Source organism: Muscardinus avellanarius (assembly GCF_963383645.1).
Source record: "Muscardinus avellanarius genome assembly, chromosome: 11".
Lineage (NCBI taxonomy): Eukaryota > Metazoa > Chordata > Mammalia > Rodentia > Gliridae > Muscardinus > Muscardinus avellanarius.
The window spans coordinates 80,938,220-80,962,127 of NC_137797.1; the positions used below are offsets into that span (position 1 = coordinate 80,938,220).

Consider the following 23,908-nt stretch of genomic DNA (forward strand, 5'->3'; position numbering starts at 1 on the left):
CTATACTGGTATTTCCAAATTATAGATTTGGAATTATTCAATTTGTAACCCCAAATAATCTAAGCAAATTCAAACGTCTATTTTTAAAGTAAGGCCTCTAGCTTCTTCTTTTTCATAAAATGAGTAAAAATTGTGTGGTATTTACATCCTCACCAGCATTTGTTGTTGTTTGTGTTTTGAATGATTGCCATTCTAAATGGATTTAGGTGAAATCTCAGTGTAGTTTTTATTTGCATCTCTCTAGTTGCTAATGATGTTGAACACTTTTTCATATTTATTGGCCATTTGAATTTCTTCTTTTGTGAAGTGTTTAGTTCATTTGTCCATTTTTATCGGGTTATTTGTTTTTTTAGCGGTGAGTTTTTTAATTCTGTATATATTTCAGATATTAGATGCATTGCAAATTTGGTAGTTTCTCAATGCAACAAGGATGCATCTATGGCAGCAGTTGCTTCTGCACAACTTCCTAGTCCTTTCTCTCTATTTTACTCATATCTGTACATTGACTCTGTTTCCGTGTTTAATTACTGGATGTGTAGCATGTATATTTCAACTTTTTAAAGTATAGATACATTTTTTCAAATTTCATGGAATATTTCTTCAAGTCATCCAATCTATCCTCACAGACTAAAATATATACTTTAATCATTATAATCAATTATAGTTCTATTCTTACCTCACCTAAAGTAAAAGTGTTGGGAGGCTAAGATAGAAAGATCACAAGTTTAAGGGCAGCTTTAGCAACATAGCAAGACTATTTAGAAATAAAAATAAAATAGTGCTGGGAGTGTAGCTCAGAGATAGAATGCCCTTAGACTCAATTCCTGGTAAAGTGCACACACATGTGCACACACACACACACACACACACACACACACACACACACGCTCTAAAGTGGAGCATTTGAGCCTACATATATAATGAGGTATAGTACACATCACTATAGCATTTATTATAAGAGATGAAAAACATACTTAAACACAAAGAATATTTAATAATCAAGATCTCTACCAAAATTTTTAAAGTTAGCCCATATAGAGGGGTCCAAACATATATAATCAATATAAGGAGACTATGAAAAGTGTTTTTGACTGTTTTGAGGTATCAAGAAAAATAAAACATCATTACAGAAGCAGAAGTTTAATGTAGACAAAAATAATTATTGGGATAGTAATAAGATAAAAGTTTATGCACATACCATAAAATTTCTCTGGTAATGGATGTTCTCTTTGTTAAAATCAATCACATAGCCATTGAACGACCAAACAAAGGTGAGATCCAAGGCAGGATCAAAGGCTGCAGCGCACTGCATAGTGGCATTTTCTCCAACAGTAATATCGGCATTAATTGGGGCCAGTATGATACGTGTAGGATCTATACATTTTTAAATAAAAGAGTAAAGCACAAATCAAGAAAATTTAAAACACTGTGTTATCTAGTACATTAGGAAAGTAACAACCAATGCATTTTAACTTCTCTGTGCAAAAAATAAGACATTTTTATATCCAAAACTAGGAATAATTTTATAAAGCAAAAGGTTAGAAAGCTCAGAAAACTTCTGAAATAAAAACTTATCGATATATGAACAATTTTAGAAGATTAATCCTGAATCACATGTGTTTTAGTACATTAGAAATGTAAGCACCACAAGACTTAAAAATTAATCAAATATCAGTTTTTACCTGTGATAACAAGAGTCCCCGTGCTATTGGCTTTTCCTCTGTTATTTTCTGCAAAGCACGTGTAAATACCTCCATCATTCCTTGTAATATTATTGATTTCCAAGCTACCATCTTCCCAAATTAGTATTCTGTTGAAACAAAAAAATGCTTAATTTATAAAATTAATACAAAACTTTATTATCAAACTCTTTACATTACAAACACAAACAATTTAATTACACTTTATACAAGTCACTTGACCATAAGATATTTTGTAGTTGAAATATTTTAGATGTCATATATAATATTCTTTCTCTGTACGGACAATGTTTTAAAAAGCAATATTTGCTATTTTCTTGAACTAGTGCTGGGTCCTCTCAAAGACCTTCTGTCTATACTCTTGCTTCTCTGTTGTCTTCTTCCCACACGTCGGCCAGACAGGTTGACATAGGTGTCCTAAGTCATGTATGTCAATGTACAGCTCTAAACCGTCCACTGACTTTCCATCTTATAGTAAATGCCATAGTCCTTTGTTCTATGAGGCTCCAGATAATTTCATAACTTGCTCCTGGAATCCTTCAGGGTTTATCCCAGTGACAGGTTTATTAAATGTCTTTTGGATGATTCAAGTTAGTATTATGTGTTCTTTAGTAGGTGTACACATATCTGTATACATGTACACCATTGCTCACATGTACATGGCTTTGGTCTGTTGGTATTCCATATCCTATTTCTCTGCCCATATTTTTTTTCTTAATACATTTTTATTGAAATTTCTTCAGCTTAGCTAGTTACAACACTGCAACATCCTGATATCAGAAACATGTATTGTGTATTACTTATTGAATATATCCCCTACACCTGGTACATGCCATAAAATTTCTTTGTTAATAATATTTTCTTTGTTGAAATCAGTCACATAGCCATTGAAAGAACAGTTAAGTGATGGGATAAAAGGACACTGCTCATTGGCATTTTCGCCAACATTGTTATCAGCTCCTCATCCATTCATTAAAAACAGAAATTCTGTATTTAAAGTGAGCATTCATTAAGTATCAAGATGCTAATCACCAAGAAGGCATTTGGCAGTATTCAATAACTATTTATTTAGCTACCTACTGTGTTGCTGGGGATTAAACCAAGTTCCTGGCACATAGTACGTAGGTGCTCAGGTTTTTTTTTTTAATAAATTGAAGAAAGCACATGAAAATTTATGCTGCAAGTGGATTTCCACACCTCACCATAAAGTGAGATTTAAGACACCCTGGAAGAGGTTCAAACATGTAGGCCTGAAAGAATGAGCCCAGGTCTTCCAGAAATGCAACCTCAGGACTTTAATTCATACTTTGAAGTTGGGACATCCTGTCATTTCCTCTGCTAAAGAGAAGTGTAAACATTTTTTTTTTATTTTTAGAAGCTTTTAAAGAAAGCTATTATAAAATATCTCTTAATTATAACCTTTGTAACAAAATAGTATTTAAGAAATACTTTTTTGAACATAACTTAAAATCTTTCATATTGTACCTATTCCCCAGGCTATCTGCCTCTTCCCTACAGGCTGGAGACCAAAAACTAACTCTTATTTTATAGTCCCTCATACTTAGAATCAATATTTAAATGCCTGTCATTGGATTTTTTTTGTTTTATATTAATTGTTTTCAAACCTTATCTTTGAAGATTTGCACAAAACACAAAAACTTACATTCTATTTTAAGGATAAAGTCTGAAAAAGAAAAATAATGTTTATTCATCTTATTCATAGAAGTCTCCATAATACTGAAAATTTTACTAATATTATGTTCCAGGATTTTGTTTCTTTTCTTTACCTATTCAGTTCCAGCTTGAAACTCAATTCAGACTAATTTTTGTTCTTAAATAAGAAATATAATATCAATGTAATATAAAAATAAAAGTTTTTCTTTGCTGCTCTGGAAGCTTTAGGAATGTTCTCTCTCTCCAACTGTGAGAAAGTATAAGGAGTCCACTTCCTTAGACACTGCTCAAAAATCTATCATTATGCTCAGCCACAGGGACACTTTTTATGGGCTGCTGTCAGGCAGTCACTAAGCATGAGAGAAGTAATAAGGAGGCCTGTTCCTGAAAGAAATTGAACTCTACTCATCTGAGGGGCATTTTTCCCTTAAGCACTCAGCTTCGACCTCACCACACTCTTAGAGATGCACTGCAGTCCAAATCCCTTCAACCTTCAACCCAATCTTTTCTCCTTCCTTCCCTCTCTTCTTCATCTGGGATCAGACCCACATCTCAGTCAGTGGACTCCTTAGCTTCTACCGAGTCCTCTTTATTTTCCCTCTCAGATTTTGCCATTAATAAATCTTACTTAGCCAGTTCTATCCTGACATCTGCATCTGGGAGAACACATTTTAATGCCAGACTAATATTAATAGTCCATACATTGTCTCATTAGGGTCTAGTATAAGTCCTTGCTAAACTTCTACATTTTTTCATTGATTTATTTTTTAAATGAAACAATGAATAAACTAATCAAATTACAGTGTAAATATTACTGTTTCTGAAATCCCTGCTAACATTTTTAGTTTACTTACATATGTTAGCTTACAGATGATCTTCATCATTTTTAAAGGGTAACTAGTAATGTATCACATATCTGTTGCAATCAGTGAAAGACCACATATACAAAAATGGCCCCATGAAATTTTAATGAAGTTGAAAATTTCTTATCACCTAATGATGTAGTCATTATAATGTCAGCCACAACTCACATATCTGTGCTGATGCTGGTGTAAACAAACATATAGCCTTGCCAGCTGTATAAAAGTATAGCACACACAATAATGCATACTATATTATAGTTGATAATGTTAAGAAATGAGTGTTACAGGTTCATCTATTTTCTATACTATATTTATAATTATTTGAGTACAATTCCTCTCTTTGTTAAAAACACAGTCTATTATAAAATAGTATGCCATATTACATTGCCTAACATTGTACAAACACTATGATGTTCACACAATAATAAACTCATCTAACAATGTATGTTATAGTTAGATATAGAATGTCCCCTGAAAAGCTCATATATTAATATTTAGAGTTGATATAGTTAAACCATGAGGGCTGTAATTTTACCAACAGATAAATCCATCTTAATGAATTTACTATGTGGTAACCTAGTCAGATGGGATGTGGCTAGAGGAGGCAGGTCCCTGGGGGTGTGGTATTGGGGCTGTGCTTGGGGACTAACATAAGTCTTTAATTCTTCTTGCTTCCAATCTCCAGGTTGTGAGAGCAGAGCCTTTGCTCTTTCCTTTTCTGCTTCCTGCTGCAATGCCCTGAGCTCCACATACCTGGCCTCACATGGAAACAATCCTGAAATCTTCAGAACTATGAGCAAATAAATCTTTCTTCATCTAAATTATATGATCAGTTGTTTTGGATTATAGCAGTAAGAATGCTCACTAAAGAAATGTATTTCTCTGAAATTTATTCCCATTGTTAAGTGAAACACTACTATGTATACTTTTTTATGTTGTGTAATCTATACCCTTAGGAACTTCTCTATAGGCATTAAAATTACTTTTCAGTAAGAATATTGGAGAACTTAGTGGGGTGTGGCAGTACATGCCAGTACTTGGAAGCTGAAGAAAGGAGGACTGCAGGTTTGAGGCCAGCCTCAGGAAAATAGAGAGACTGCTTCAAAATAAAAAAGTAAACAGGGCTGGGAGTATAGCTTAGAAGTAGAATTCCTCTGGGTTCAATCCTTAGTACTGCCCATCAAAAACATAAAAATATTTAGGAAATTTGATTTTTAAAAAATAATATCCCTCATTCTTAAATGAATCTAGCTCTCAGGTTTTATCCTTATTTCCAGATAATATGATATGGATCAATCAACATGTGAGGAACAATTCAGTCTTTAACAAATTAGTCAGTTGCTTTTGTCAAAATCACTCCAGTACAGTCTCTAATATATTTACTGGCAGAACATATGAAATCTGAAGCAGGAAACAATCATGAGGATCCTCCCACAGGAATATCTCAGATAAAAGTCACTTGAGAGCTTCATCCAGTCTATGGATATAAACTAACAATTAAATTATGTGAATTACATAGAAATTCTATTGGATAAAGTATGTCATTTAAGCCCCAAGTAAAATCAAACAATTGAGATGTAAATATGATTTATCAAGATTTATGACTCTTCCCTACTCAGTGTAAATAGTAAGCCATTCTACAGGCTACTAATCAGGCAGAAATAATTTAATTATGTGGAACTAATTTTTTAATTATATTCATCAAAGTAAGATTCTATTTATGCTTAATAAATGTTAGTCATTATTTTTCAATATATATCTATTTTCTAAATATACAAAATTTTAAATTTTTACTTATGTATACTATTATATATCTGAATATAAACATTATATTTATTATATTTATCCTGAAATAATAATAAATTAAAATACTGAGCAAACTTCTAGACTCATCATGGAAGTAATGGAATTTGATTTCAAATTCTTCAAAAAGATTATAATATAACCCAAATTATAAGATTTAGAAGCTAGATCAATCTCCCCTCCAATACAAGTTGATATTTAGGAAAAATGTATCCATGAGACACGGTTCTGAAAATTCATAGTTGGACAGCCCACAGCACTGGTGTTCATCAGAGACAGAGTAAGATTCCATTATAGGGTAGAATGAACTGACAGGGACTAGTGGAGAATGTTACACTGTAAGTGCTCGGAGAATGAGCACCTTAAATAGGGCAAAGTAAATGGTAACTCTTATTTTAACATGAATTTCTCTAATATAATTTTGATACAGTCATAAAGATCCTTAGGGCAAATATATTAAATTTAAAAGTCTTGACTCAGATCTACAGACACTAGCACAGCCACTGTTTCTTGCCAGCAGCATACAGAGAACTTTGAGACCACTGTGGAGCCCCAAGAGGGAAGGAACCTGGGCTCTGAAAAAAAAAAAAAAAGTCAATATGTTCTGGTAAAACTGTTCTAAGCCTGCCCTGCTCTGACTGCCCCATAAACAGTATTCCTGTGATCATCCTAATAGGAGAACTGTGTTGGCATATTCTCACTCTATATTAACATGACACAAGTTCAAGTTCTTGTTGAGAAGTTATTTGATGAAGAACATCATATATTTTCAGAAGGTCACTTTAACTTTGCTAGGCCTTCAATATATCAAAATGCACTGATAATACCCATCTTGCTTTGTTGGGTTATTATGAAAATTTATTTTTTTTTCCTTTTGCCTGAGTATTCCTTCAAAGGATAAAAAAAAACTCATTCTTCCCTTGTCTAAGCCTTTAGACAAATATCAAGCATTTTCACATGACCCTCAAGGCCCTGAGCCTAAGCAATTTTGTCATCCATTATCTGGTTCACTGTGTGTCATCTCTCCTAAAAGATTTCTCCATTTACCCCTAAACACAAGTCACAATAGCTTTAGTTCTTGCAGTTTCTTACACACCCTACATTGCCTGCCACAGGGCCTTTGCAGTGCTGCCTTCACTTCCTGGGATATAGTCCCTTTCCACATGCTATTCCTACTATTTTCCACCATGGCGTTCTCTCTCTCATTATTTAGTGCTCAATATAAATATAATTTGCTCTAGGAAACTTACATAAACTATCCAATGTGGCTTTTACAATAATGCACAAATTATACTTTGTTTTTTGTCTCATACCAAAACCATCAAAATATTGGTAGACAGCCCACTTATTGGGGAGATGATGAGAACATCCTGTTCATTTAAGATGAAAGAACACAATTATGCTTTAAAATCATCATTTTATTTCCCTACCAAAATATTTAGTAAGCTAACTGTATCAAATTAAATCAGATATGAGTAGATACAAATGCCCTTCTTAGGGATACAATAGAGTTTCCATTGTTTATTAGCTGTGTGGCCTTAGGAAAAGTATAACCAACCAGAATAAACATCCCTGAGCTTTACTGCTCCAAATTCCTTATAAGTGATAGTATCCTGAATATTAAATCCTAATTATAAAAGATACTGACCTGGATAGGCAAGTACTTCTGTTCACCTTAGAACTATAGTATTTTCTATGCAGAAAAGGTAGAAGAAACAACACTATGTCAATAATGTTGAAAGGCTTCCTGAATCCAGAGGGAAACACATGAAGTGTTTGCTGCATGCTTCTGTTACTCTGCACCTTGTTATGATGCGCCAGTGAAGTACGTAAAAATAGTTCATTTAACTAGATTTCTAGTTTCCAAACTGACCTGCTACTGTTGACAAGCCACTCTGTTCCTTTGCTCCATGAAAACTTTGGTTTAGGTGCAGCTTTAGGTTTGCATTCAATTATAACCCTTCCTCCTTTAGCAGCCAGGATCTTTTTCTTCATAGGATTCATCTCAAAAGTCGGAGCTAAAGCTAAGAGGAAAACAAATTATTCGTTTTCTCTTTTTGATAACAAAATCCAAATATTCCTTCTGTTTTATAGCATGTTTTATTCCATTTTGACTAGTAGTTAGTAGAAAGGATTAATTTCAGTAAATATGAATAGTCATGGTCTATAGGCATTTCAGACCTAATACTTTTTCTTTTTAAAATAACTTCTATATATATATCATAAAATTTACACAATTAAAAATATAATTTGAGCTGGTGTGGTGGCACATGCTTGTAATCCCAGCATTCGGGAGGCTGAGACCGGAGAATAGTGATTCTTGGACAGCCTCAGCAACTTAGTGAGGCCCTCTGCAACTTAGGCCGTGTTTCAAAATAAAGATTAAAACATAGGGCAGGGGGAGTAGCTCAAAGGTTGAATGCCTCTGGGTTCAATCCCCAGACTCACCAAAAATAATAATTTGGATTCCTAGATTAATTATTATAAATTTTAGTTATGTTGTGTACACATCCAACTAAAAGGAAACCTTTAATTCAATTGTTTTGATTCAATTCCAAAAGGAAAGTTAAGTGAAAGTATGGAGGAAATCACACAGAGATACAGATGCTGTGTCATTGTTGATTCTCTCAATCACGCTCTGAATGAACCATGGTTCATTCAAACTAGGTTACAAATAAGAGAACTAAAGTCTATTAGGATTATATAATTTAGCAAAAATTCCATAGGTATTTCTTATTTTTATTAGGTGTGATTCAAATTTGACTCTAGGTTTTCAGAGCATGCTCTTTTCATTTATTACACATTTGCTGAGCATGCTGTGTGCAGACACTGAAAGATGCTAAAAAGTAAGCCGAGCTATCCCAGCCTTCATGACTACACACATCAGTTGAAATTATGGATCCAGTCAATTAATTAAAGAGTATATGATTCAGCTGTAGTTTTCTCTCATCTAAAGTACAGAGTAGTAATTATGAAGTCAGGATAAAGAGTATCATGAGGGTCATTCTCTCTTTAGGGACTACAGAAGGCTATCTTCATCCAAAGCCACACATTCCAGTCATCTGTAACTGGACCCTTCTTGCAGCCTTTTCTAGTCCTATGTACACATTTATCTGGGGTTTGACTGTTCTTTATCTAGTCCAGTAATTCTCGGATTTTGTGTTTCAGTATCATCTGAGGATCTTGTTAACATTTCCATTCAGGAGTTCTGTGGTTTTGTGCTTCCAACAAGTACCTAAGTGTTGCTGCTGCCACTCTGAAAGATACTTTCTAATGCAAGGATTTAGTCTACTTCATTGGTCCTTTAGTCAGAATTTTGATAATCAGCAACAAAGAAGTAACCAACCCCCTCTCTCGTATAGCTGATATAATGTCTGGTATTTATATGGGCTCAGTAACAATTTGGGTGGCATTGCGTATAAAAGGTAAAGTAAATTTAATATGATAGTATTTTAAAAATTGAAATCCACCTAGAAACTAAGATATTTTTTTTCCTTGAATCAGTTCAGATTTTAATGAAATGCTGTGGTATAATCCTCTAAATGACTGTTTAGATGATATTTTGGTTTCTAGCAGTAGAATCTAGATTGTGTCCCCATGCAGTTTGGAAGGGGTAAGGTTAAAGGGAGCATTTCCTCCTCAACGAGGAAGAAGATAGTATAATTCATATCTTGTCTTTTTTGTTCTTTACTGCATCACATGCATCTATTTACATAACGGAATGTGTTATATAGTGAGCAGTCAATGAATATTTGGTAGAAGAATAAATGAATTAACTATAGATAATTCAGGAAGTAAAGGAAAGAGATGGGGCAGAGACAGAGAAAGAAGCATTATCCTAAGGACACTAAATAAGAAAAATTCCAGGGCCGCCCCCAAAATTCCAAACAAATATAAATATGCTCAGGAGCTATTGATCTCAGGCTCAAAATGCTCAAATAGTTTGCTTAAGTACTGCATGAATGCAGTAAATGATTTGAATTTAAAGAGATCTTTCAGTATGACCTGATGAATTTTCATATTATTGTTAAAATATATGAAGATGAATAAAAACTTCCCAGAAGAAAACCAAACGGAAAGTTTACATTTGTGAAAAAAATTTGAACTCACTTCATTTTTGTGTCAAAGTGTTCAAAATGTACCAAAGGCATCTATCTGAGCCTGCAATGCTTGCTTGATATGCAAAGTAACTAGAGTAAATATGTTACCAATGATTTTAGGAAAGAACAAATGGAATATTATCTTCTGAATTACAATAAGTGTCAGGGGAAGTAAAAATGAAGACGACCTTAACTCACTCTTATTTATTTATTTATTTATTTATTTATTTATTTATTTATTTATTTATTTATTTTTGCAGAATTGAGGATGGAACCCAGAGGCATTCTACCTCTGAGCTATATCCCCAACCCTATTAGTTATTCTTTATTCTGAATCAGGGTCTCACTGAGTTGCAAAGAACCTTACTAAGTTGTGAAGGCTGTCCACAGATTGTGATCCTCCTGTCTGAGAAACTCCCAAAATGCTGGGATTACAAGCGTGCGCCACCATGCCCAGCACAACCTTAACTCTTGACCACTTTCTTAAATTTTTCTTATTTCCTATCATGTTCTTTCAGTTTCACTCCATTTGTAGTGACACAGTGTTTTTCAATAGTTTCTTTTAGGTGTATCAAAAATAAAGTTGGCTGCCCTGAGTCATTGCTTTATGTTTTTGGTTACCAGTTTTGGAAGTGGAAGCCTGGATACCTGGATTCATTAGTCTGACTAAACCCAGTGACAACTCCTTCAGATCAAATGAAAAGGGTATGATACAATGAGGGCTTTGTTAAAGCAGCTGCAATGAAAATAAGAAATGTGGAGGATATGAGCAATATTGTTGATGTGACCAAGAGACGTACTGTAGTTGTACTGAATGGGGGAAGGCATCTGAGAGATTCTGCCTATCTTAAGAACAGAGAGACTTTGAGGAAAATATGTGGCTGTGAGTAATGAATACTAAACTCACTCTCAGCCATGGTAAGTTTGAGTTGCTTGGGAGGATACCTGGATGAACATTTCTACTAGAAATTATATTTAGTCTGAACTTGATAGAGTCTGAACTTGAGAGTAAATATGTGGGACAGAGATTTAAATTATAGGATCAATATAATAGAAAGTGAAAAACAAAAAAATAATAATTTTAAAAATAAAATTAATAAATGAGGTATTATAGAATATGTAAAAAGATATGAAAAGAAAATGCAACAGGACCAGAAGAATATAACTCTGGGAGAGAGCAAGATTTCTAGCCATGCAGAGGATGGAGTGAAAAGAGGACAAAAAGGGAATAGGAAGAAATGGTCTAGGAGGTATGAGATTTGGGAGTCACCAAATACAAAAGAGGTGAGTGTTCAGGAATAAAATATGATTAGGAGAAGCAGTAGAGGGAATCTGTAGACATGTGTGTGCATGCTTGTACATATGAGAAGGGGTAGATGTTGACAACACATATCAAGAAAAGTAAAAAGGAATGAAAATAGGACAGAGAAGAAATGCTTCATGTCCTGGATGCAAAGTATTGAAAGGACAAATGTAGAGAAAAGATAGCTTTGAGTGAGGGATGGAAAGTTGAAATACTTTGTCACAAAGAGTTTCAGTTTTCATACAGAATAAGAAATCACTGTGAAAGCAGGATTAGGCTTGGGGCAGGGTGCTTGAGGAATGTCTCGGGCATGTCAAGTAGTAACTGTAGGTACAAGACTAGGTAAAGCCAACGTGGTAAAGACTCATCTGGAGATAGATATAAAAGAACAAGACTTGTCAAAAATGACATGTATAAATTATATTTTACTATTTAAAAAATGCTAAAAACCCATTAGAATCTGGTCATGGTGGTGGGTGCCTGTAATTCCAGTACTTGAGAGGCCAAGACAGGAGAATCTCAGGTTTGAGGACAACCTCAAGCAAGCTAATGACACTTTTGCAACCTATCAACATCCTGTTTCAAAACAAAACAAAAAAAATAATAAGAAGGGCTGGAGGTGTAACTCTATGGTAGAATTTCCCTTAATTCATCCCTGAGAACTGCACATGCAAAATAAAATACTTAATGTTTTCTCCAAGTTACTAGAAAGTTCAGCCTCTTAATTAAAAATAAAATAATACAATTTGATAACATAAAATTTACATTTGGAACTTTCAGTCAAGAGAAGAAAATTTTAGTCACTTGTTTTCCATTTAAATGTCCTCCAGTGAAAAGGAAAGCAATGCCATTCTATTCTAAACACATTTCAAAAGTTTTTGACTTGAGCAATTAGAAAATGTAGAGTGAAATCAAATGTGACCTATAAATATTCAATCACCTTTTGATACATGGCTTTCTTGATTAATGTTTAAAAGAAATTAGAAATGGTACTGACCCAAGATCTTCAACTCAGCGTTTGCATAAATGGCTCCATATGTGTTCTCAGCAATGCACTGATACATTCCAGCATTGTCAAAAGTCACATCATACAGCCTCAGTTCCCCTTTATGATACTGAAAAGAGTGAAAGTAAAACACATGGTCTTGATAATCTTCAATAGTAATGCTTTCATTTAGGCTTGGACTTGATTATCTCTTGATTTAGCTATGTGATGTGCATCTGCCCCCACTATTGCCTAAGATGCGTGGAGTGGGATTTTCATGGCATAGGGAAGAATGACCCACTTACCATGCCAAATGGCTGTTTTATTCATCTTACAGAGCTGAGAGGCCACCTTTTCCCCTCTTGGACCAGCTGGGAGCTTACAGTGGGAAAGCAGACCAATCCCACTGCTGCTACTTGTCCCCAGGGATAAAGGTAGGACTTAGAGCGTCTCTCTTACCTCTGTTTCTGTGGGGTTCGGGGACACAGTGGTAAGAAAGAGGGGACAATATCAGGTAGTGGAGATGGATGAGTGGGAAGAAGGGGGAAAAGTGGAACAAAGGAGAAAATAAGGAGAGAGAGAGAAAAGGTAAAGATAAGATTACAGAAAGCTGTTCAAACTGGAAGAAGCTACTTAATGTTTAGTTTCTTACTTGCTTTATAAATGGAGGTTTTATCTTCCAGGGGCCAAATACCTTTATGCTATTGACTCTTCTGCTAAATTTATACCAGGACTACCCCAAAATGTTGCCTGGACATGGACTCATGGACAACAAGGCTCTTGATCATACGTACCGCATATCCATTCTTTAGCCACCGGATTGTGGGGATGGGCTTCCCTGTGGCCACACAAGGCCAATAGAGATCACTGCCTATGTCCACCTCCGTGTCATTGATATGCTCTACCCACTCAGGATATGCTAAGAAGCAAGAACATTGTAAATGTAAAATATAAGTCTAAACACCCATCATATAATCTCAAGAGTATAAACATTACATTTGTTAAGGTCATTCTCTAGAAAACATCAACTATCACATGTGTCTTGAATTAGTGATAAAGCCAATGAAATTAAATTTTCATACATCTGTATCCTATGCAAATCCTATATTATCACAGCATGATGCAATAAGTAATCATTTTTCCATTGTAAACCATGATTTGTTTAAAGCTAATTCACATCAAATCAATCATTTTTCTTCAATATAAATCTTTCAAATTGTCAAAAGGGAATTTAAATTTAGGCTTTAAAGAATCATGTCTCCATTGATTGTACCATCAATTTTTTTTTAACTTTTGGATAAATATTCAGATTTTTTTCTACTCCCTCAGGTATATATTACCTTCCTTTTGATAAAGAATTTTTCTATTGACAACTTTAGGTCTAGTTCAACACTGTACTGTAGAATTAGAAAAATAATTTGGTCCTTTAAATATACTTTTTATATTAGAAATTAGATACAGTAGCAATGACATACAACCCATGCTTCAGTGAAACAGATCTAAGTCTCATTATGTGATTTAATCTACTCAATAGTTAAAGGAAAAAGGCTAGATAAATAAGAAAATGCTAGAAATTTTCCAGAGGGAAAAAATACTCCTGGAAAGCAAGCACATGAACAATCTGATAGTTTTGTTTTGTACTTCGGTAATCTAAATAATCCAAATAGATGTAGGTAAATAAATTAATGTAAAATAAGAAAAGTAGATACCAAGTAGCATTTTATTTCCTTTGAAAATGAAAACTTATATTCACTTTATGACAAAACTAATAAATAGGTACATATATACATATATGTGTATATTTATCTTCTGGGAAGTATTTAACATTTACTTATATTTAAAAAAGAATATTTTTATAATTTCTCCAGATCCAATAAACTTAACTAGAAGACATTTAGAACTGATTAACAATTCAGTGAAACTTCTGACACAAAATTAACCTAAAAAAATTAGAAACTTCTCTATATCCCAACCATACATCCACTAAAAAGAAAATTCAGAGAACATTTTAACTCACAATAATTTCAAAAACAACAAGATACTTAGGAATAAACCTAACCAAGGAGATAAAAGACATCTACAAAAAAAATTATAAAACAGTGAAGAAAAAATGAGGACCTCAGAAGGTGGAAGGATCTCCCATGCTTTTAGGTTGGCAAAATAGATATCATCAGAATGACCATCCTTTCAAAAGTGATCTACCATTCAATGCAATCCCATTAAAATATTATGGTTATTATTCACTGATCTAGAAAAATCAGTTCTAAAATATATATGGAAGAACAAAAACAAAAAGAATTAGTCAAAATAGTTCTTAATAAGAACTATGAGGGAGGCATCACAATACCTGACTTCAAACTATACTACAGAACCATAGTAATAAAAACAGCATGGTATTGGTACAAAAACAGATACATAGACCAATGGAGCAGAATAAAAGACTCAGAAACAAATGCACATACCTACAGCTAATTGATTTTTTGCCAACGGGGCCATAAACTCGGAAAAAAGATAGACTCTTTAATAAGTAGTGTTGGCAAAACTGGTTATCCATATGTAGAAAATGGAAATAAACCCCACTTTCTCAACCTGCACAAGAGTCAATTCAAGATGGATCAAAGACCTGAATATTTGACCAGAAATTTTGTAGTTACTCGAAGAGGTATAGGACCAACACTCCAATATTTAAGGCACAAGAAATTAAAATGAGAATCAATATGTGGGATTGCATTAAATTGAAGAGCTTCTTTGCAGCAAAGGAAACTATCAAGAAACTCAACATAGAGTTAGCAGAATGAGAGATTTTTGGCAGCTACTCTCCTTTGATAGAAGACTAATATCTATACAGAAAACTCAAGAAACTCACTGCTAAAAAAACAAATAACTCAATATAAAATGGGCAAGTGAACAAAATAGATACTTCGTAAAAGAAGAAATTACAATGGCAAATGAATATATGAAAAAATGTTCAAAATCATTAGCAATCAGAGAGACACAAATCAAAACTAACTTGAGATTTCACCTAACCCTAATTAGAATGGCAAATATTCAAAACAAAAACAATAACAAATGTTGGCGAGACTGTGGAGAAATAGGAACTCTCATACATTGTTGGTGGAACTGCAAATTAGTTCAATCACTTGGGAAAACAGTACAGAGGATTCTCAGAAGAACAGAAATGAAATTACCCTATGACCCAGCTATACCATTTGAATGTATTACAAAATTAGAGGATATGTGTACAATTTTGACCAGAAACTTTGCAATTTTACTCAGCCATAGAGAAGTACAAAATTATGTAATTTGCAGGGAAATGGATGGAACTGGAGAATAATATGCTAAGTGAAATCAGTTACTCACAAAAAGCAAAAAGATTATTTATTCCTACCTTGTTCTCAAACAGGTACTACATAAATGTCATAGTATATAATACAATAAGAAGTACAAATAATTGAATCAGGTTGGTAACTTTTATATATAGTTTAATTATATAATTTTCTGATGGTTTGATTAGACCTAAAGATAGAACTTGGTATGTCTCATTAGTAAAAGAGAGATAATAGCTCCCTTAGTTTACTTACTACCCATACCTACTCTGTCACCTTGGTCTTTCTAAAACATAAGACATTAGAAAATTCAGAATTCTACTCAAATGAGAACCTGGAATGTAGTTTTCCTGATGGATTGAACAAAAATAGATTTCTAAGCATTAGAAACCTGGTAAAAATGGGTGGCATATTGAAGATATTTTTATGTATTGATTGATTGGTTGTATTTCTTTTTTGGGGAAATGTCTATTCAGTTCAATTGTTCATTTTTCAATTGAGTTATTTGTTCTTAGAGTATGGAAATGAAATCAAATATGATACTGATTAAATTTATAAAAAATTTAAAATACCTACCTTGAACATAAATTCTTGCCTGGTGTTTATCCTTTCCTCTAATGTTCTCAGCCTCACATTCATATAAGCCTTCATCTTCTAGCTGAATGTTGAATATCTTGAGGACGGCCCCTGAGGTACTGATCTCAGCAGTGCTTGGCATTGGTTCTAGGACCTTCCGCCATCGGATATCAGGGACAGGACTTTAAATAGAAGACATAGAGCTATAGATGCACCATACTTAAAGGACAATTAATTATGTTTATAGCTAGGAATATAGATCATTTATTTTCTAAAGAGTATAGAAACTAATTTATTTTACATATATTAATGATAAATAAAGACATACTTACTTTCCAAGTGCAAAACACTCTAAAGTCACATTTTGGCCCATCATTGCATATATGTCCTTGAACTGAACTACAATATCAGCAGGATATGGTTTTGTTGTTCCTAGTATTAAAATAAACACAAACGTCCATACATTATTGTTTTTCTTTTTTTAACTATGATTTGTTAGAATTGCTTCAACATGGAACGCTTTTCTCTATAAAGGTACTAGTCATGTCATAATGTGTAGACTTGTTTATATTCAGTCTACATGGATATGAACTTCATGCATTTTCAATAATATTGGCCCATTCTGAGTACTTTATAACCAATCTAATTCAATTTGCTAAAAAAAAAAAAATCAGAGTCATGAAGAAACATGACATACACGTAAAGCATTGTGACCAGCGCTGCACAGGAAGAAGAAAGGAAATGAGAGAGAAGGGAAGGAAGAAGAGAGTATAAAAAAGAGGAAGAAAAGGAGTGTCCACAAGAATGAATGCAAATGGGAAGCAAGTTGTAGAGAAAAGAGAGAAAGAAGAAAACATCCAGAAAATATTGTGCTACTCTGTTATTGTTTAGCATATCAGTCCAGAAAGACTTGTCATTCCCTCAGTTCCAAAGGAAAAAAACCAGTTTCATAAAGGCAAATCATGTTATTTAAAATCAAAGCGTGAGTGTGTGCTTCACATTGTATAGTGCTAAAGGGACAAATAAATACACAATGCTCTAATATATAAGCCCAAAAAGCAGTCTAGAAGAGTGACTGCCAAGGAAGATGTCTATTAGTAAGAGAGGCTCGGGGCATCTCAGGCAGAGGTGGTGACTGAACTGGACTGGTTCAGACTGAGGAAATACCGTAGCATGACCAACCTTCTAAGACTGGCAGACAATTAAAAACATGTCTAGGCTCTGAAATGATATTAAAGTGTATATGGTTTAAGAGCAGCCTGAATCCACAATGCAGAATGCCTAAAAACATGGTATGAAAAGTTTTGAGATAAACTTTCTCAATGGATTACTGCCAATTAGGTTTAAGAAGAGGAGTACTATGGATCTTACCCTTAAGTGGAAGACCTTGTTGCAGTTTTAAAGGATAGAGTACAGAGTAAAGAAATATAGATGACAGAGATCTAAAGAAGGTTGCTTCATTTATTAAAAAAGAAGATGAGGGTTAAAACTGGGGTACACTATCAGTGAGAATATAAAAGCAAGAACAAGTAGAAAGTGTATTTGAGAAGCAGAATCAACAGAGTAGTCCACAGATCAATGTTTCTCAGGTATAGATCAAAGGCCCAATGCATCAGAATTACCCAGAATGTTCACTGAACTTGCATATCCCTGGATCAGAGGCCTGCTAAACCAGAATCTTTGCATTTCATATTTCCCTCAAAACTTCTCAGGTGCTTTTATACTAAGAGCCATTGAATAGCTGTTCTGAATATCAGGAAAAGAGTGTTGCTGCTTTGCCAAATGAGCTGAAGCAAACCAGAGCAGGAGGGGTTCTGGGAAGGGACAGGTGACTTTTAGACATGTTGAGCTTAACATTCTTGATACTCTTTCGTGGGAAAAGTCCAGATTATGGGCAGAATTGAAATACAGACACAAAGAAATGTTTGGAGATGTGTATTTAAAGTCATAGGCATAGAGCTATTATTGAAAACATGTGAGTGGGTGAGAGTATCTTGGAAATGAATAGAGAGAAAGATAAGAATAAAGAATATCTGGTGATATTTATATAAAGTTTATCAGAGAAATAGGTAGGAGATGAAGGGTCCAGAAAATTAAAAGGAAAAATTTAAGACAGACAGAAGAGGACATATCAAAGGTCAAACAGACCTTTGAGCCGGGCGTGGTGGTGCATGCTTGTAAGGTCAGCATTTGGTAAGCGGAGACCCGAGGATTGCATTGTGTGGACAGCCTCAGCTACTTAGTGAGGGCCTTTGCAACTCAGTGAGACCCTGTTTCAAAATAAAGAATATAGAAATAGGGCTGAGAGTGTCACTTGGGGGTAGAATTACCCTGGGTTCCATCCCCAGACCCGCAAAATAAAAAAGGTCAAATAGAATAAAGACTGAAAGGTCCTTTGGACTAAGTAAAGTGGATGTTGCTGTGATTATTCCAGATTGTTATTTTTTTTGAATGAAAAGGAATATGCAGCAACAATGAGGAAGGAAACATTTTGACAAACAGAAGACAAAGGAAAAGCGATATAGTAAAATCTCTAAATATGATGTGAACCAGAGCAACTGTAGGAATTAGCTTGAGCAGGGAATATTTTTTCCACTGAGATAAAGTGTAAGAAAATAAATCGAAGTAGTTGGGCATAGTAGAGCACACCTCTAAACTTAGTACTTAAGAGGTTGAGACGAATGTTGCAGGTGTGAGTACAGTCTTAGCAAATAGACTCTCATCAACCTAGTGAGACCTTCTTTCAGAATAAAATATAAACTAGTGTTAAGGGTGTAGCTTGGAGGCAGAATGTCTCTAGGTTTAATCCCCAGTACCAGCTGAGTGGTAGAACATTCCTGGGTTAAATCTCCAGTATTCCCACACCTCCAAATATACACATAAGAAGTGCTGAAATGCCAAGTATATTGCTGGGGGAAAGTAGGAAAGATGATGGAAGAAATTTTAGCACATTGGCTCCTTTAAATTCTGTCAAAGTAAGAAGTAAGGGTATCTAAGTTTAAGAAGGGGAAAGAACCAGCAAGTAAACCATGTGTACTGAATACTAATTATGTGACTATTTCCTTAGAGAGAGAAATGCCACTGGACTCTTAATGGCATTATGGGATTTCCTCTATTGTCACGCGGAAGCAGGAACCCAACCCAAGTCTATCAATTCTGAAATTGGTATTTCCTCAGATGCTTGAAATCACTATGCAGCAACAGGACTGCAATAAAAATAATGTAAAGTAGCAATTATATTGTGATTTGATTCTCTTTAGTAGCAGTGAATTTTTATTTATTTATTTATTTATTTATTTATTTATTTATTTATTTATTTATTTGTGGTACTGGGGTTCCTGGAAGCCCTTCTACCTCCGGGCTACACTCCCAGACCTATTTTTACATTTTTATTTGGAAACAGGGTCTCCTAAGCCAGCCCGCGCGGCTGGCTTCGAACCTGCGCGATCCTCCTGTCTCTGCCTCCCAAGCGCGGGGATTACAAGCGTGCGCCACCACACCCGGCAAGCAGTGAATTTTTAAAAGGGAGTTAGAGCTGGGTTTGGTAGTACACATCTGTAACTTTAGTACTTGGGAGATAAAACAAAAACAGTATCACATTTTCAAGCTCAGCCTCAGTAACTTGGTGAGACCCTTAGCAACTTAGTAAGATCCAGTTTCAAAATATAAATAAATAAATAAATGAAAAGGGCTGGGGTATAGCTCAGCATTAGAATACCCTTGGATTCAATCCCCAGGAGAAAGAAAGAAAGAAAGAAAGAAAGAAAGAAAGAAAGAAAGAAAGAAAGAAAGAAAGAAAGAAAGAAAGAAGAAAAGAAAGAAAAGTTAAAGAAAAAAGCAAACAAAATTGAGTCACTTCTTCTACTTTCTTCCCAGTGGCCTGGGGAGAAAGGATGATTCAATAGGACAGTGCTTATCCAACATAGAGCCACAGGGTTAGCACTATGCTAATTAGTTGGAGCAGGAAAAACAAGTTATTTCCTGATTTTCATCATGTAAATAGCTCTTTAAATATCAAAGAACCAAACTGCCTTTTCTTTTTCTAATTCTGCAATCACTATTTTTTAATCTAATCATCTAGTCTCTTCGGAACTTACTAAAAAGTAGAATTGGTCACAAAGCATAAAGCGGATACCAATAACTCCTGCTGTACCCAATATACTGGTAATTGGACTGATAAATCAGTCCCCCTTGCATTTCCTAAGCTAGAGACAACAAACCTGAACTCAGCCATCTTAGAGTAATTATACTAGATAAGCTTCTCACTCAAAAAACAAAGGCCCAAGCCTTTTATCCTACCAGAATGCCTACACCTCAAATCGTCCTGCCTGAGAAGCTGGTTGGTCTCCCCAATGGGTATTTCTTTTCATTATTAGAAGTCTACAATAAGCAGAAAACTTTGCAAAAGCAGCAGAACAAAAAATATACTTACGTTCAGGAATTGGAATGAGTGGGATGAATTTGCTGAACACACTCTTTGTGATAGAAGGACTGGATACAAAGCAGGAGTAATTGCCTTTGTCAGAAGACTCAACGTTTGCAATGTAGAGATTGCCATTTGTCTGCGACACAAACCTTCGCTTATCCATTGTGATGAACACAGGAAATTCATTTAGAAGCCAGCGGTAGCTAAGATCATCTAGAAGAAAATATTGTCTACTAAATATTAAGCTCTTCCCCAGAAGCAAATATTATATTTTCTAATTATCATAAAATATAAAATGATTATGATAGAGCAAATGATAGAAGAAAGCAAAATAAATGTTTTAATAGTATTAATTTTTTATTAATTATAAAATTAATTATTAATTATAAAAATTTTTAATAATATATAATCATCATACTAAGAAATTGTCTAATAGTTTATGAATTTTAACATTTTTATTTCCATTTTATTGATGGGCCAAGTGAAACTCGAAGATGTTAAATCACTTACGTAGAATTTTTATGACCATTAAATAGAATTAGAATTTTCAATCCAGGTCTAATGATCCCAACAATTTATCTGCCCTTCATGGAGAATGATGAAGCAAAAAGATCAAATAAAGCTTTGTCCAAACACAAAGGTATCACTACCAATCTCACTGATATGTATGGGGGAGGGCAGGGAGTGAAGTGGGACCTAGAGGGAAACATACCAACTCCTGTGTGCATGTATGTTTTATCACTTTGAACCTCACTATGATGTATAATTGCAATGCATCAATAAAAATAGTTGTAAAAATATGTTTAAGATATCTTACTGTACTGAGGCTTAATCAATTTTTCTGTACTCCTACTCTATAAATTTATAAATGAATTTACATAAGCTTTTGAGGTCATATTAAAAAGCAAAAAACCATAGAATGGAAAAGAATATTACTGGTTTTCTGCAATATTAGAAAATACATTATTGTAACTCTTAGCCACAAAAATTTCTTTGGCTAAACACAATATATATTTGGAGGATCACAGTTTCAAAGCCAGCCTCAGAAACTAAGCGAGATTCTCAGCAACCTAGCAAGATTCTGTTTCAAAGGTAAAGTAAAAAGAGCTGAGGGTGTAGCTTGGTGATAGAATGCCCTCAAATTCAATCCCCAGTATCAAAAAACAAAGTTGAATTTCCTCCTTAATTTTCTTCTTTCATGATACTTTTCTTCTCTTGCTTTAAGGAGTGATTCCCCAATAATCATTTAACAAATACACAAGATGAAACTATGGATAACATATACTGGTAGACCACAGAAATAATTACTCCCCTTAAAAGAGCTTGAGTATGTGAAGGCAATTGCTACAAGGAAGAGTATAATTAGGTCTCAGGTTAAACAAGATTTTAGATCTAAACTGGTGGAAAGTCAAGGTTTCATAGCACTGAGGCATTTTCTTAAAGAAGAAAATATCATGACAAACCATCTTGCTGTAGGGAACTGAAGGTGAAAGGTAAAACAGCCAGAGAGTGTATAAGTGTTAATTATAAGCAATAAAAATAAATGTACACTATCAAAGCTTTGAATGATGGAAAATAATAATCAGGCATTATATTTAGATTAATTAGATTAGATGTTTAGATTAAGTATATAATATACAACATCAGAAAAGACATAAAGATGGTTATTTTATTTTGCATTATTATTATTATTATTATTATTATTATTATTATTATTATGATAAAATCTTAGGGATTGAACCTAGGGGCATTCTACCTCCAAGATACATACCCAGCCCTTTTTATTTTTTATTTTGAAGAAACTAATTGCTGAGGCTGGCCTCAAAACTTTAAGCCTCCCAACTACTAAATTTACAGGTGTGCACCACCACACCTGGCTTTGTTTTGCTTTTTAATCTTGATTTATTTTATAGAAGTGGTATATGTTAATTATTGAGAAAGTGAAAAAATAGGTAGTTTGAAAGAGTTGGACAATTTAATCACTGTGATCAGCCTCCAGCACAATAATTGTTAACATACGTCTTTCTAGACATTGTACCTGTAAATGACTGAATTACTTTATCTTCATACAGATTTAAAATCTTAAAGAATTAAGATAGGAAGACATTTAGGAGTCTGCTGAAGTTTGTGAAATGGTAGTATCCTGGGACTAGGCGAGAAATTTTACATTTAGAAAGATGTATCATATCTTCTATTCAAATTGATATTTTTGCTAAAATTTAAAGATGACTGACCTTTTTATTCAGAAATAATTTTTCTATTTTCAATTAAAATTAAAATCAATATCTCGAATTATTTCTGGTAATAAATTACCCCCCAAATATAAATAAACCCCAAATCAGGGTAGCATGTACATTTCCTTACAGAAAAAGAACTCTGTAACATTTATAAAAGTGCTCTAAAGATACTTCCCCAAAAATGCATTCAGAAGAGTCTGGATTCTCAATAGTTACATTACTATAGGAAGCTGGATTTATTTTTAGATAAAATTTTCATCAGATTCTCTTAAATTTAAGACATGTTTCTGTACTACACTCCTTAGAAATATACAAAGAGGACTACAACTATATGATGATATTTTCAGTTTAAAGAAACTTTCTCTGAAAGCTGGTTAGAGAAGTTACTATGGCTATGTTTGCATGAACATTAAGTCTAGGACTATAAACAACTGGTCTGATTGATTTTTGCCCAAAGTATATTCTCAAATTTACTGATTTCATACAAACCAAATACCTCTAGTATGCCATTAGAGAGGACAGATATGGTCTTTGCCCTTAGAAGACTGTAACATAATTAATATAAATTTATCTAGCAAGCTTTAGTGTAGTGATGAGGCCATTCACTTGGATAAAACAATACCTGAAATATGTTAGAAGTTTTCAACTCACATTACACAAATATGGTAACCTCTTACTGTAATTAATCACAGAAGTGAAGGCCTTGCTAGAAAAGTGAATTGCCCAAGGCCACTGTGCAATAGGGAGCCATAACTGACCATCTAACCTTCCTCCAAGCCCCTATCACTCAAATGATCCATACAATTCAAATGAGTCATACCACTGACTAACTGCAATGGTAACCATCCTGACATAATTATGGGGCAATTTTTGCAGTCAAGAGCTAAACCCTACCCAGTTTTCTCAAGGGCCTCA

General features: G+C 34.1%; 1 protein-coding gene across 3 annotated transcripts in view; it reads right to left on the bottom strand.

Annotated features, from left to right (window-relative positions):
* CNTN1 (contactin 1) overlaps window positions 1–23,908 on the bottom strand; it is a gene marked incomplete at both ends in the record, with an annotated part of 193,938 nt that overhangs the window by 142,692 nt on the left and 27,338 nt on the right. For all 3 annotated transcript variants that reach the window (XM_080705114.1, XM_080705115.1, XM_080705116.1), the window contains 8 exons: window positions 1,199–1,374; window positions 1,683–1,810; window positions 7,914–8,064; window positions 12,441–12,558; window positions 13,223–13,347; window positions 16,331–16,512; window positions 16,663–16,762; window positions 20,763–20,969. In XM_080705114.1, the coding sequence (XP_080561240.1) occupies window positions 1,199–1,374; window positions 1,683–1,810; window positions 7,914–8,064; window positions 12,441–12,558; window positions 13,223–13,347; window positions 16,331–16,512; window positions 16,663–16,762; window positions 20,763–20,969 (1,187 nt within the window). The remainder of the gene's footprint in view (window positions 1–1,198; window positions 1,375–1,682; window positions 1,811–7,913; window positions 8,065–12,440; window positions 12,559–13,222; window positions 13,348–16,330; window positions 16,513–16,662; window positions 16,763–20,762; window positions 20,970–23,908) is intronic.